At 44.5% G+C, this 15,000-nt stretch overlaps 1 protein-coding gene across 1 annotated transcript in view; it reads right to left on the reverse strand.

Annotated features, from left to right (window-relative positions):
• Nucleotides 1-7,825, reverse strand: part of cacna1ha (calcium channel, voltage-dependent, T type, alpha 1H subunit a) — a 118,170-nt gene extending 110,345 nt beyond the window's left edge. The window contains exon 1 of the mRNA XM_080856711.1: nucleotides 7,804-7,825. Coding sequence (XP_080712837.1) covers nucleotides 7,804-7,810 — 7 coding nt within the window. The 5' untranslated portion in view covers nucleotides 7,811-7,825. The remainder of the gene's footprint in view (nucleotides 1-7,803) is intronic.
• Nucleotides 7,826-15,000: the final 7,175 nt, after the last annotated feature.

The following is a 15,000-nucleotide window of genomic DNA, read 5'->3' on the forward strand; positions in this document are numbered from 1 at the left end:
TGTGATATTGGCAGGAGCGACTGAGCAGAAGACTTTTCCAGGTGATTCGGCAGATCACACTGTGCTCACGATTCCATTTTAATCCTCCGCGGCCCCGGAGATACCTGACACTTGATTTTTTTTTACGAGCTACTTTTCCGCGCCTTTCTTTTCCACTGAAATGGAAAAGTCTTTTCCACCTGTTTTTATCTCACCTTCCTGTATCCGTGGGTCTAGCTGAGCTTCTCAGGCACAGAACAGCATTAGGGCGAGCCGAGCGGAGAGCCCAAAACCCCGAGCTAGTTAATAGGGGCTGGAAAAAGCAAATAATGCCATTTATCCCCTTCACCCATAACTGCACAACCCCTCTCCTCACATCAGTCATGAATAATAAATGCTATTGACTCAGCAAAGTGTGCACACGCATGTCAGCCGGGGCACCGCGCTCTCCCCTACTGCTTGTGTACGTATGGCTTCGCCGCTGTGCTGTTGCCTGGCAACCAGGTAGTTCCTGGTAAGTGCCTTTCCCTCGGAGAAATCCCCCCTCAACCAATAATTCAGTGAAAACGCCCATGAGTGCATACAATCCCTCACCCCCAGCTCTCCATCCCTCCAACCTGCCCTCCTCCCCACCCGCCATACACCACCTCCTCCCTGGCCACCTCTACCCCCCCCCCCCCCCCGCCAGACACACCTCCCTGGCCACCTCAGAGGCCCCTAACCCCCCCCATTTGTGACCTCATCTGCCCATTCCTGCTCTTTCCCTTTGCTGGCGTTTTGAAACCCGGGCCAGGGGGCTCCTTCACATGCCACCACTGCTAACACCTGACACAAGCTCTTCTTCCCAGCGCCCACCTCAGCATTTATAAAAAGCTCCAATATGACTTGAGCTGCAGAACCCTTGAAGTTCCTTCAGTCCCCTCATTGGCCAGCAGGACCAGCATTCTCCGGTGCGAGATGGATTTCTTTTTTTCCTTCATTCCTTCCTTCCTTCCTTCCTTCCTTCCTTCCTTCCCCTGCCTTTGCTTTCCAGTTTCCACCGAACCCTCTCTGCAGTTGCAACAAAGTGTGCTGCTTTGCAATGCAGTCGATGCTCTGCAGAAGCCCCCTCCAAGCCAGCCCACTGCCGGCATTGCCATGACAACCTATGGCTACGGCTCACAAAGACCTTGCCATTGATATATGTGTGAGTGTGTGTGTGGGATTTTCTTCTTTTTTTTTTTCTGTCTCCAGAGCAGTTTTTTTTTTTATTTATTCATTGATTTAAGCATTCATAGAGCATAGTGAATGCAGAGCACAAACGTCCACTCCTCACAACACACACTGACATCTCTCTGTGAGCTAGACTTCACCTAAACCCACAGAATGGAGCCCGCCCAGATGTGCTGCCCAGTGGTGTAGTCCAGGGTATATATGCAGGTATACGGAGTATACCCACTTATTTATCAGTCAGCATTGCGTATACCCACTTCTCAAAACAGAGCGTTTCTCCTGTGCCTTTATGTGCTGCTTTAAAAAATTGCAAAATTAAGAGTATAACCACTTCTTTGGGGACCACTACAACACTGGTGCTGCCGGACAGAGCCACAACACACAGGAGTGAGCAGGCTGTGGTTACCCAAACACATACATACGAAACGTAATGATACAATCATCGCATCTGCAATTGACACCCCAGCTCACCACAAGCAGATCTATAAATCCATAAACAAGGAGTCCCACGAGGTGAGGCACTACTACACTACACTCATTCACCCTCTTTGACACACGGTAACTACGTTTCCAACAATGCATCATAAAAACATACGCGACAGGATTAATTCACCTAAACACAGGGGCACATTTTAACCAAGTGGTCTACAGAAACTCATCGTCAAAAATCTATGATCATTTATTCATATTTTCTGGTGAGGAACAAAGTGAAATGAAAAGAAAGACCTCTGGTAATTTCCAGCATAGGCTAATTAGGAGTAAGCCCAGAGGACCCTTCTAGTCCTACACCATGCAGTTGTTGTTGTTTTTGTGCCTCCTGTCTGTTTGCACTTGTTTATCCTGAGTCTCATCTCCAGACCGAGTTCACTGTCACTGTCTGTCAATGCTCCAGACTGATCTCAACACCTGGTCAACAGGCATGGGCATACACACTATTAAACCCACACCCCACCCATCCGGACAGCTGAGTCAACATAGACAGAGCAGGCCTCCGACAGGGCCACCCCCAGCCCCCTCTCCGTCATCCTATCCTGCTGAGATGCTGCCTTGGTTTTTGGGGGTGAAGCTACGGAGCTGCCGTCACCGGCAGAGTGGCAAATGGGAGAGGCGTTTTAAAAGCCCCGAGCCCAAAGCTTTGCCTGCTTGTCACGCATGGCCCCCTCACAAGGACTAACAGGGTCCTGAAATGGCCCCCATGAGGAACAGGAGCAACCCAAAGGCATTTCCGATAGGTGGTTACATAAAAACGAAATAAAGAAATAAAAAATAAATAAAATCAACAACAAGTCAGCTAATAGCACATGGCAGTCTGTGGGTTTCTTCCTCATGACTTAGCTTTAATAAACCATGCTGTGTTTCTGGACTGCGGTGAATGCAGAATGACTAAGGGGAAACAAACTTTGGATTGGATGTCCTGCGTACTGTTTACATGTTTTCTCAGCGGTTAGAGTTGACTAGAGATACCGTCTTTTTTCTGCTGTATCTCTCCTGTTTTCTGCGTCAGGATGACTGGGCATTGCTGGTGTTCTACCTCTTCATGAAGCACTGCCTGTTCCTAGCTGTGTGTGTGTGTGTGTGTGTGTGTGTGTGTGTGTGTGTGTGTGTGTGTGTGTGTGTGTGTGTGTGTGTGTGTGTGTGTGTGTGTGTGTGTGTGTGTTCCCAGCTGGCATCCTCTCCCCTGAGATGCCCATCAGAAACCACCCACCAGTCACAGAAATGCCATCCTTTCTAGTCACTGAGGGCCATACACACACACACACACACACACACACACACACACACACAAGATGCAGTTGTCACCAGGGGGCAGGGATGGCGGATCCCTCCATGCCAGGGGCCCCAGATCGATGGCCACTTAGGTTTTTCAATTAAAGCCTTTGCTTCACAGTCTTTTGTTTATAACCATCACCTGGGAATAAATCAGGTGCTCTGAAGTCTATTCGGCCACACCTTACTCCAACAAATCAATACGGACTGAGACCCACAGTAGCTTATGGGAGCGAAGGTGGCCTGACACATGAGAAATATGGGAGGAGAGATTTCTTGGAATCTAGTAGCAATCTCAGCATTTGTGAGTGACACTGCTCCTCCTCCTGAGTCACAGCCATAAAGCACAGAATTTACGGCCTCCACGTAACAACAAATACTCCGTCAAAGGCACTTGAGACAAAAAAAATTCGATGTCGTATTCAAATTCGAATTCAACCCACAATCTGTGCAGCATGTGAAGCACAAAATGTATCCGAACTGACAAGGAATGTGGTATCAGACTGGATTTCATCAAATACTCCGTCAAAGGCACTTGAAACATTAAATGCAGTATTCAAATTCAAATTCTATTCAAAATTCAACACACGATCTGTCCCGCATATGAAGCACAAAATGTATCCGAACTGACGGAAGGAATGTGGTACCAGACTGGATTTCATCAGAGGCCGACTTGACCCACATGCGGACGCGGTGCCCAGGTTGTTTTGGGGATCAGGCTGCCATCTGCTGTATAATGTCATAGTTGTTAGCGGGGACGAACCCCCATTGCCCATAAAACTCCGATTTTTGGATCAGGCGTTGGCGTCTCACTGACAAAGCAATTATGAGACACACTGCTGGCACACAGATAGATCCCTGAGGTACAAACACACACACACACACACACACACACACTTGCGCGTGCACACAAACACACACACACACACACACACACAGCATATCAAGCATGGTGAACACAAAGCTGAAATCCCAGTGAGATGATATTCTCACAACACAACACCGCTAAGGTAAAATTAAGCATTCAGCGGCACTGGCAACAGAGCCAAGAAAGAAAATAATAATTACAGCTGAGCATTACAATATCCCATCCAATATCCCGGTCTCTAGAAACGGATACGGCCCTGAATTGGTGTGTGTTGGCAGGGTCCCAGCCAGATGAGGCATATGCATTTCAGAGCTAACTTTCTAACAGGGCATTAATGAATATCATTTTGTGATGGATGCCAAAAACAAGGTTGCCCTCCTTAAACCTGGAGGCACCGTAGTGTAGCGAACACAACATTCAGACACCATCTTAGAAATGAAATGCCTCTGATAAGAAAGCAAGCCCTGCAGGGTAGTTGGTGGACTGTACGACTCTTATTAGTTCCACATCATTTCTTCTAAACACTTTCTAAACAGTTAGGCCCACGGATATACACAGCAATCCTGCTGCATTGAAATTAATCAAACTCAAACCGCAACCTACTCAGTGTGTGTCTAGCTCCCAAAACTGGACACTATACCGATTAAGTCTCAGCTCGACTCACCCTTTGCCTGGATTGAAAGCGCCACCCACTCCCTACGAAAACACAGTAATAGATAAATTACCTAACGACAGCCGATGTCGCCCCATATTACTGACCCTGCTGGGGAGTTGGAGAGTGGAGAGGCCGCTAACAGCCCACAGTAGGCTTGTAAAGACAGGAGCCTGGAGCATCGACTGGGTTTACCTTCGAACTGATTTGCGAGCCGGAGAGCAGAGGCCTAACACAGCATTGCGTTTTCCGAGAGAAAGAGCGAGAGAGAGAGAGAGAGAGAGAGAGAGAGAGAGAGAGAGAGAGAGAGAGAGAGTGAGAGAGAGAGACTTAATCACATGATTGCGTTTGACTTTAAAGAACAGCACCATTTGACCATCACCAATTTTTTGTGACAGAGGGGTTCCTGGAGGCATCTGTCATGTCTGACTTGAGAAATAGAATTAGAGGCAAGAGGGGTGGGGGGGGGGGGGGGGATCTGTGTTGCAGTGGATTATTGTCTCTGGGATATGTCACCGTCTACTTCCAAAATAAAACAATGGCACATATTTTCCACTTAAAAGTATTCAGCCGTTGTCCATATCTGATCTGGCCCCATTTAATCCTCATTCTCATTCTCTTCTCTTAGTCAGTGAACTGCTGATTTGAGACATACGATGGACAAAAAAGAAACACAGAATGTTTGAAAGGGACTGAAACTAGCACAGCCATATGCCTGGATCTAGCATTCGGCATCGCCAGGACACAGGGAGCCTCTCCAGGGGTCTCCACACCACACCACAGACCTCGGAGCAGCAGGAACACAACATTCAGCACTGGACCCCCCATCTGTGCACGTGTCAAAGATCCGTTGGCACCCCACACCCAGTGAGGGGACATTATCATGAAGGGGAGCTGAAGTCCTGTTGGGAGCAGCTTTAAAGCGGTTGTGGATACATACAGCTTTTGCGTTTGTGGTCGACGGAAATGATTGTGACGCAACACAGAGCCACACTCGTAATGCTCCTCTCTGATTGGATGTGCTGAATGCCTTCCAATAGCCACCTCCACATGGGTCGGTGTGCCAAAATCAGTGAATTGGAATAACAGTGGACTTAGTAGTATTACTGGCACTGACAAAAAATTTTAAAAGACAGAGAAGAAGCGAGCAAGGGGAAGGAAAAATCTGAATATCGATATCCTCGATTATGAAAAGCTGACTTCTCATCTAATCTCAACTCGTCTCATTCAAAAGCTCCTCAATAGTAAGTCGTCGCGATTATCGCCTACACTGACACAGCTCTTCACGAGATAAGCTGCCTTCCGTGACAATAGCAAAGCAAGAACAGGCACCAAAGTCGAGCTTTTCCATTAATATCTCATGTATACGCTGGTACACAAATTAGTCATCATCCCTGCACATACTGGGAGTGTTACGGCTCAGCACGTGCCCCGTGGGCGGGGAAGCACTTATGGATGACTAATCAAAACATGCAGGAACCATCCACCCATCTCGCACACGCAAGCTAGTCTGACTATCCATGTCAAATATTTATCTACATTTGTCTCTAGGGTAGCAGAGCAGGGCAAGAACCTGCAGTGTCTCTCAAATCAACATCTCTGATCATGACGCATGAAACCTAACATGGACAAAGAAGGGGGGGGGGCAGGGAGGGGGGGGGTGCGTTATCATTCATTTCTTCTGATAAGAGTGAAAGTACAGGGACTCTTTGGGGCAGTAAATGCATGAAGGCTGTTTTTTTTTCTCCTCACCAAGGCGGCAGTGTCGTGCTTTCGGGACAATGAACTGAGCCAAAAAGTCACTTTCATAACTCTCGTCTGACAAAAATAATTTCCAGTTGAGGGGCCAAAAACCCATTTCCAAGTTAAAGGGGCCTGAGGGGAGAGGAAATGTAGAATATAAATGATCTTAACTGATGAATAATAATCTCCAGAATGACTGTCTGGGTTTTTAATGGACATAAAACAACCCCTTCCCAATCTCCGACAAGACTTTAAATGGTTAATTATTCTAGATCCATTAGTTCTGATACACGACTGAAAATCAAACCCGCAAGTTCCCCCAAAGCTGCAGAAATGAAAGGCCGGTCAGGAAATATTTCCATATTTTCCTAAGACATCTTGAGGGAAATTGTGTGTTCCACAGAATCCCAAAGTGAGCACTGCAATATTGTTTTGACTGCATTAGGGTTTGTTTTGGCTTCAACAACATTAGCAATTATACCACAAACCTGCTTAATCTGCCATTTCCAGTGCAATGGTCAAGTCAAATGTTATGATTATGATGAGAGAAATACTATGCCTTTTTACCACACACAATGCCACATTACCATCGCACCGCACCAAAGAACTGCTAAGGAAGTATAAGAGTTGCTGAATATGTTCAGAATGTCAACGGAATTCAATGCATTTCTTGTGTTATTAATGATGAGCAGTATGTTTACAAATGAACCACTGTCTCTTACAATTAGACAGATTTATAGCATGACTGACAACTGTACCAGCAATCACAAAACACTATGGCAAAACACAAATACAGAACAGAGACTCAAGAGCCTAATTGACACAAAATGCAGATGACAAAATGGAGGAGCAGTTGTCTAGATGTAAGGAGGCCTTCATATCACCAGCTTAAATGAATTGCAATCTGTACCACACCAGAAAACACTGCCTTCTTGTCAACACTGCCTGCAAAGATCAATGTTTTTCTCCAGATCAAGCTATATGAGCATAAAAGCCCAAGACTAAGCTTTGTATCTTATTTCACCAGAGGATAGGATTCAAAAAGAGAACTTCAGTTTCCCTTCAAATGATCAAGCAATTTATAAAGTTGTGCTCTATATTGTGGTAAATGAAAGGCCATTGCCTCTGGTTGAAGATGATGGTTTAAATATGTGAGAAAAGCAAAGCTGGAGTATGAGGAGTTCTTTTATAAGCCACCATAGGATTCAAGATAGTTTAATTCAAACAAGCTCATTAACTAATATGCAAAGAAGATAAATAATTATCCAGCAGAAGTCCCAACCACATTTTAACCATTCAGGGAAGCACTCTTGCTCCTGAAATTCTGGATTTTGAAATTCTGGATTTTGAAGCATATCTGCTAACAACACTCTCAGTGTACTTGTTTGATATCTGCATGAAGCAATGCCCTGCTACTCTTTGAATCGCGTCTGTATCCTGCATGGCAAAATATGTTAGGTTTAAATAATGCAATTTATTGCCATCACATTTGCTCACACACTTCAAAGCCTTTCTCACCCCGGTCACCTGCAATTAAGGGGCCGCCATCACGAAGGCACATTATGCAAAGGATATGGATTACAAACCATTCTTAGACACCAGCTACGTGGTCGAGTGGTCTGTTTCATGCAGAAAAACACAACAGGCGCCAGAGCCGGGTAAGGAGGCAGCTCCTCATCATCTGACGCCAGATCCGGAGTCGGGTCGCTGGAACCCTGCGCCCGAGTAGACTCGGGGACAGGGGTCCATGTGCTACCTCTCTCCACTTCATCGCCAGTGTCTTCGCCCTGACCGGGCGCCCGGTACAGAGCCGAATTGGGTCCTCTCTCCCCATCGCTCTCCAAGAAGTGAAAGTGTTCTCTCCCCTCGCCATCAGTCATGATAGAGCGTCTGGCAATGATATCCTGCAATTGCAAGGATGGTGATCAGGAAACAGGGAGACGAACCGTTGCTTTTGTGCAAACTAACATATTTAGCAGTGCAGATTATAAATTAGGTTTTAGTTCCATGAGTTGACATATGAGAGCAAAACATGTCGGCTAACTACTTTGTGAGGGATATCTTCTATTTGGTTAACCCGTATGTGACACTACAGTAAACGGGAGTGATGCTGTGCGGACAATCCCCGATCTACAGTATAGGATGCGATTTGCTCGTTACACAATGGATCGAAACAACTTCTAGCGTATTTTGTCTCCTCCGTCAAACAAACACCAAGATAATCAAACACCAATGCTTAAACACAAGTTTCCGTATCAATCCATTAAAAAAGCTTTTGCTTTTGCAGGTACAGAAAACAATAGCATGCGGGTTTCTTTATTCTGTCTGCGTGAAAAAGTACGGCAGGGACTCTGTTACGCATAGAAAATTCAAAATAAGTCAAATGTAGTTAAAGCAAAAAGTTCCTGATATGAAACCTCACCTTATAGTTAAGGAATTGGTAGTTCCCATAAGCATTTCCTGCACTTTCAGTGTACCGCAGGCAAATCCTTTCTGGGGAAGGTTTGGCTTTCGTTGCAATCCATACTGCCTACTCCCAGTGCATTTTGTCCTTAAATGATTCAATAATCCGAATGTAGCGCAAAACCTGCGATGATATCAGTTCCTTCCGTGAATGTCGAAAAAAACACTATTTTATTGTGCAATTAGACATCTTGAGTGAATGTCCACCACTACCCCAAGAAATATGCCAAAGCGATTTTGCGCGTCCGTGTTGTTCGAGGGTCTCTCCAGATCTGACACGCGAAACTTCTGGTTTACCAGGAGCATTGAAACGTGACGTGGTTTCAGACGGACTCGAACGCATAAACTGCTAATTCATAGTATTTTTACGATTTAATGCGGACAATAATGGATCATCTCTAGATTCTCGGAATCTTCTCTCGTAAAAATCACCAGGTCCCCAAATCGACCCATTTTGCTCTCTTTCTAAATGATAACATTTATCAGCGATCCGTTGTCTCATCGCTGTATGTGAGCAGGCTATAACCATCCACTCACATCATTGCGACAGAATGATATCCCTTCATATGTATGTGTTTTTTGTTTTTAAAACATTTTCCCTGACTTACATCTGGGAATTTTACCTAATCTAACTTTATGTAACCCTTTCTGGAACGAACGATGGCGTTTCAATGTTGAACTGCACAAACATTTTAAGAACACACAATAAAAATGCTTATACTGCATAATTTGCAAAGATTGAAAAACATATATCTTGATTCTTTTTTTAAGAATACCTGATGAAAGTCTAAACTAGGCAATGTTTTCATCAAGCTCTTGGATGTATGCATTCTGTGTTTTAATTGGTGGGTTAATTCATCTAATGTATCTTACTATGCAGGGAAGTTGGTCACAATATGCACATCAGCAAATATGAAGAGAAAATGTTTCACACTGGCTTCTTCAGAGATCCAGTTACTTTCCCTGGAAGTAAAGCATCTGCTTTATACATTTTGGTATGAGTTGACCACTCAATTTGAATTGAGCGGAATAATATCTTGGTTGTGCAGTTCTTTCTTGTTAGATAGTAAAAACAAAGCGAGGCCTTAACTCAGAGAGCCGTGAATAATAGTTGGAATTCAAACAATGACAAATGAAGCAAGACAAGTGTATAAAGGGAGGAAAGATGCAGTGAAGGGATCTTGGCTGGGCTGTATAAAGAGTAAGTAGCACAGCTCAAGGCAAGACAAGGCTTGTCAATTTCTTTGCCAGTGTGTTTCATGTGATGACCAGTGGTGTAGTCCAGGGTATACGCAGGTATACGGAGTATACCCACACATTTTTCAGTCAGCATTGCGTATACCCACTTCTCAAAACAGGTCGTTTATCCTGTGCTGTATGGTCTGCTTAAAAAAAAATAAGAGTATACTCACTTCTCCAGGGACCGCTACACCACTGGTGATGACTCCACATTTATATAGGAACTGTAAATGCAAATAAAATGACTTACCTTCACCAGTGTGTAAAGGAAACGTCTTCACCGTGCAAACTCATAAGCTTGTAATAATGTATCCTGCCTGGACTGATCTAATAAGCAACAGCAATGCCTTACCACAGCGTTTCACACCCTTTGCAGACTTCTTTCATGTACATCGGTGACTCGGCCAATCAGGTTGTTGCAAAAAAACAGGCCAGAAGCGACTAACCTTTGGGACATCAAGGACCAGCAGGTGGGATTTAAATGTTGTAGTGTTGGTCAAAGTTTTTTGTTTGTTTGTTTGTTTTATTTCACAGATTTTTGGTCGACGATATCATATACTTAGACTTCACCCCTCCACAGGAAGCTTGGCATTATTGTAGCCCAACATGGCTGATAGGGAATATAAGGTTTGTGTCCCTAAATGGGCATGTCCCTTCACGCTAGCACTGAAGTGGGGAAGGCTCAAAGAACTTTTTGGGCATTAACTTGACAACCACTTCATCAAAAATAAAAAAATAAATGTATGGAAAGTTGACCTCTAGAAGGCGCATAGCCTAGCTCATTACAACTCATTTGTGAAACAGCGCCACCTAGTGAATAATGTTTAATGCAAAAACTAGCACCTCACTAGCCAATATCTTGTAATATATCAGTTCAAACTTCACAAAATGTGACACACTTCATCACTAAAACATTCTTTAGATGTACACCAACTGACAAATGTCAATGTCTCAAGAACAGCTTCAGCTTGGTATGTTTGTTATGCTTATGCTTATGCTACATTTCATGCTACATTTCCTAAAGTTAAATTTTGCTTGCTCGACAAAATGGCCACCAATGTACTGTCCAATCTAAATACAATTGTGTGTGCTCATTCACTATGGCATAAATACACTATTTACCCAATTTCAAACAAATCTGCCACAAGATGTCGTTACATGTTTCTCTCTGTTCCTCTGACGTGGTTTGGTCCATTCTTCAAAGCGCATTTTGTCTTTAAATCCTTACATTTACAAAATTCAAACGGTCCCCATTCACCTTTTGAAGTGGTCAAATCATCCGACCTTTTGCTACTTTGGGCAGTTTGCACACTCTGCTTGGACCCCCATGATCGGTGCTTTTGGCTATATTTAAACGTATTATGATTATAGTGTATACCCCTGTCCTGTTATAAATGGTGATACTTGTACACCCATACGTAGCATTTACTCTACATTTAATATTGTATTCAAAGATATTGTTGCCTTCAATTTATAATCCTACATTTTATATAGACATGCATATTTTCCAAATCTAGTAAGTACAGGTATACAATGAAGCTCATAATGTTGCTTATACATGTACATTTCACAAAATACCACGAGAATATATCTGTTATAACGTCCGACTCATCCTCATATTCACTAGACAGGTTTCAAAACACAAAACGTAACTCGCACACTATCAGTGTACAGCCACCACATCTACAAACTATAGCAGCTTACATTTATACTCAGACATACCGGTATGCGCTATGCGGTATGTCTTGTTTATATATTAAGATCTGAGAGGATGGGGGGGGTTGTACATAAACTAGAAAAAATGACCTAAATTGTAGATCTCACTTGTCAAAATGTTACAGTGCGGTTGTGGGTATTGGGGAGTGGTTTATAAAAGGACCACATAGTGTGAGATAGAAGTGACTGCTGAAAAAAAATGTAGGTCTCAGGAATGGTGCTGTCCCACATTACCAAACATGCTATAGATGTATATAACAGATGACTGTGACATATTCAAAATTACCGGTAAGAACTAGACACTTCCTTGACTATTCATAACTAAATTGTTTGTTAAAACCCAACTTACAAAAAGGTCCAGCTGCATTTCAATTTCCCCACCCAAGAACTTGGGGACGCAGAGTAAATACACTTTAGCTTGAAAAAGACAGCCTTAGTCATGTTTGTTTCATTGATTAAGCCTTTGGTCAGCAAAGAATTGACAGATATTTTCAAGTTCAAAATGATATATTTGGCCTAGAAATGTGTAAGGAACGTGTGTATTGAAGATATTTTAAATGTGTCGTGTTTGATTGTACTCTTGTCAATATCCAGATGACCAAAATAAAGACAAAATAATAAAATAAAAAAAAAGAGCCGATAATTACAGTGCTCTTCACTGTCATTACATTTCTCGGACAGGTCACCGATGGTTTGCTGACGGATCTGGAAGGGAAGGAAGGGCGAGGTAAAGGTCAATTTCAGAAGGTTAATGCAGCCCCTAATTAACCTAGAGTCTCTACAGGTGATGGACAGGTACTGGATTTTTTGAAAAGGTCGTTGTTGAAAAATGTTAAAATGACGAAATCATTTCAGTTTAGTTTGTTTTTGTTGTTCTTGTTGTTGTTGATTCCTGTAGGAAACAGAGGAAGTCGATCTGCCCGTCGCCTGTTGTCGTGTCCCATGGCTCTCCTGTCGGGGCTGTTTCTGCTGACGCAGTGAACGCGACGGCCTCTTGGGCGCTGCCGCTACTCTAGCGGAAACACCCACATGCGCCCCGCTGCGCTCCTCAGTCGTGCGCTAGCCTCTCGGCGCACGTTTAAAAGCTCACGGAAGATTGGACACAGACAGTTAAGTGTGTTTCTGTTTCTTTCAACAGAAATATATACAGTAAAGAGGAATTTTGTACTGTAAAACATTGGCGCCGTCTTCAACCTCAACGCTTTCCCTTACCAGAAACAGCACAGATATGCACACGCGCTCACACACACACACAAACACACCCACACACTCACACTCAATGTCCAATCTACAGAGTCAACGTTACTCAACAAATTGTTTATCCAGACCACTTCCAATCTATCAGTTATTTCATTGGGATGGGAAATCAATACTCCCCTGGAGGTGTGTGTTTGCGTTTGCGCGTGTGTGTGTGTGTGTGTGCATCCGTGAGACCTTGAGAAGCCAGGAATCCCCCCACGGATTGAAGAGAGGCTTTCCCTGCCATCCACTGAGCCTGCGCACTGCTGACAAGGGGAGGTGAAATATGTATAAACCAAATCTATTATTCAGGCACCAGGCAAGAGGAGGGTGGGCGGACGCTCGGTTGTACACACACACACACGCACGTGCGCTTCTGTGACACACTTAGGTAATCACGTTAATTAGAATATCAAAAAGGTAGGCTGAAGAGATGCATCCAAACACTGTGCATATGTGTGTGCGTGTGTGTGTGTGTGTGTGTGTGTGTGTGTGTGTGTGTGTGTGTGCGTGCGTGTGAGTGTGTGTGTGTGTGTGTGTGTGTGTGTGTGTGTGTGTGTGTGTGTGTGTGTGTGTGTGTGTGTGCATGTCTGTTTGTGTGGGTGTTTGTGCATGTATGTATTTGCGGTGTGGTTGGTGACATTAAGAAGGAAAATGGATGTGTAATCATCCTTAGTGGATGAGGAGAATGACGGAAGGTGGCGAGGGCCACAGTGTTGCTCCCCTCCCCTCCCTCCCTCCCTCCCCTCCCTCTGGTGTTCTGGCTGGGCCATGGTGTTGCTCCTCTCCCCTCCCTCTGGTGCTCAGGCTGGGAGTTATTAACTCTGACATTTGCATATGCGACACTTGTCTAGTTCTCATTACAGCCACGACGGGCAAAGCTGGAATAAGCAAAAGTCATTGTTGAACCCCTGAAAGGGAACCAACTGAAGAACCATGAAAGCAAACTGAAAGCCGTGTTAAGTAAAAGGTCAGTTTTTATTCATGAGCGGTGAAGGCAAATAATAATTGAATAAAAAAAGGAAAATGAATGTAACAAGATTTGAATCTTGAATTATCCCCATTCAGGGCGTTGACCTTTTTCATAAATTATATTTCCTGCGGTAAAGCTGTATGGGTGGCATCCAGTGACAAACACAAGGGGAAACAAATAGTCATTACACTTTATGCTTAACACACACACACACACGCACACACACACACACACACACACACACACACACACACACACACACACACACACACACACACCACACACCACACACACAATCCTGTCAGGGCACTCCTCTTTCTTGGCTCCATTGTGGGGAATCAAGCTCCGGCCTTTTGACTGCTAGAAGGCTGCCAGAGGGGAGCCCTGGAGTCATGGCGATTAGCCGCAGAAGCTTCTCCAACACCCATTCCTCCCTAATTGTGGCGTAACAGGTGTGGGTGCTTGGTGACAAGAATGAGGGGGGGGGGGGGGGGGGGGCTGTCTGGCTGGCTGGCTGGCTGGCTGGCTGGTCAGTGAGACTGGTTGGAGGACAACTGTGCTGATGGCTGATGGAGATCCAACAGTTGTGCGGTGATGAGTAAAGCTTCTGTAATCTGTCAGCTCTGAAAGCTCAACACGGCAGAACGCGAGCGTCACCAGCATCTATCGGTCAATCTCCATCTCTGCTGCCCTGACCTCCATCCGCCCCCTCCATGTCCTCATGTTCTTCGCCTGCTGCCATAAGGCTTCTCTCCAGGATTGAGGGCAGCAGGGGCAGCCTCGTCATGTGTTGGTTCTGCCCTGCTATGCTATGCTATGCTATGCTATGCTCTGCTCTGCTATGCTATGCTATGCTTTGCTACGCTATGCTATGCTATGCTATGCTATGCTATGCTCTCCTCTGTTCTTTCTCCACTGTCAGTTGACTACTATTTGTTTCCCCCCCCCCCATCCCTGTGTTTTTTTTCCTTCCTACGTTGTTGTGTTTTATTTCTTTGTTGGTGGAGGTATTAAAATGTTGTAAATTTCAAGCGGATGTTATGCAATGGTCACAGACCTGTCCAGAATCTTGGAGCAATAGAAAAGACAAAAGAAAACAAAAAACTAAACAAAAAAGAGCATGACAGCACCATGTTAAATCAGAACTCC

This window comes from Sprattus sprattus, assembly GCF_963457725.1.
Source record: "Sprattus sprattus genome assembly, chromosome: 18".
Taxonomy (NCBI): Eukaryota; Metazoa; Chordata; class Actinopteri; order Clupeiformes; family Clupeidae; genus Sprattus; species Sprattus sprattus.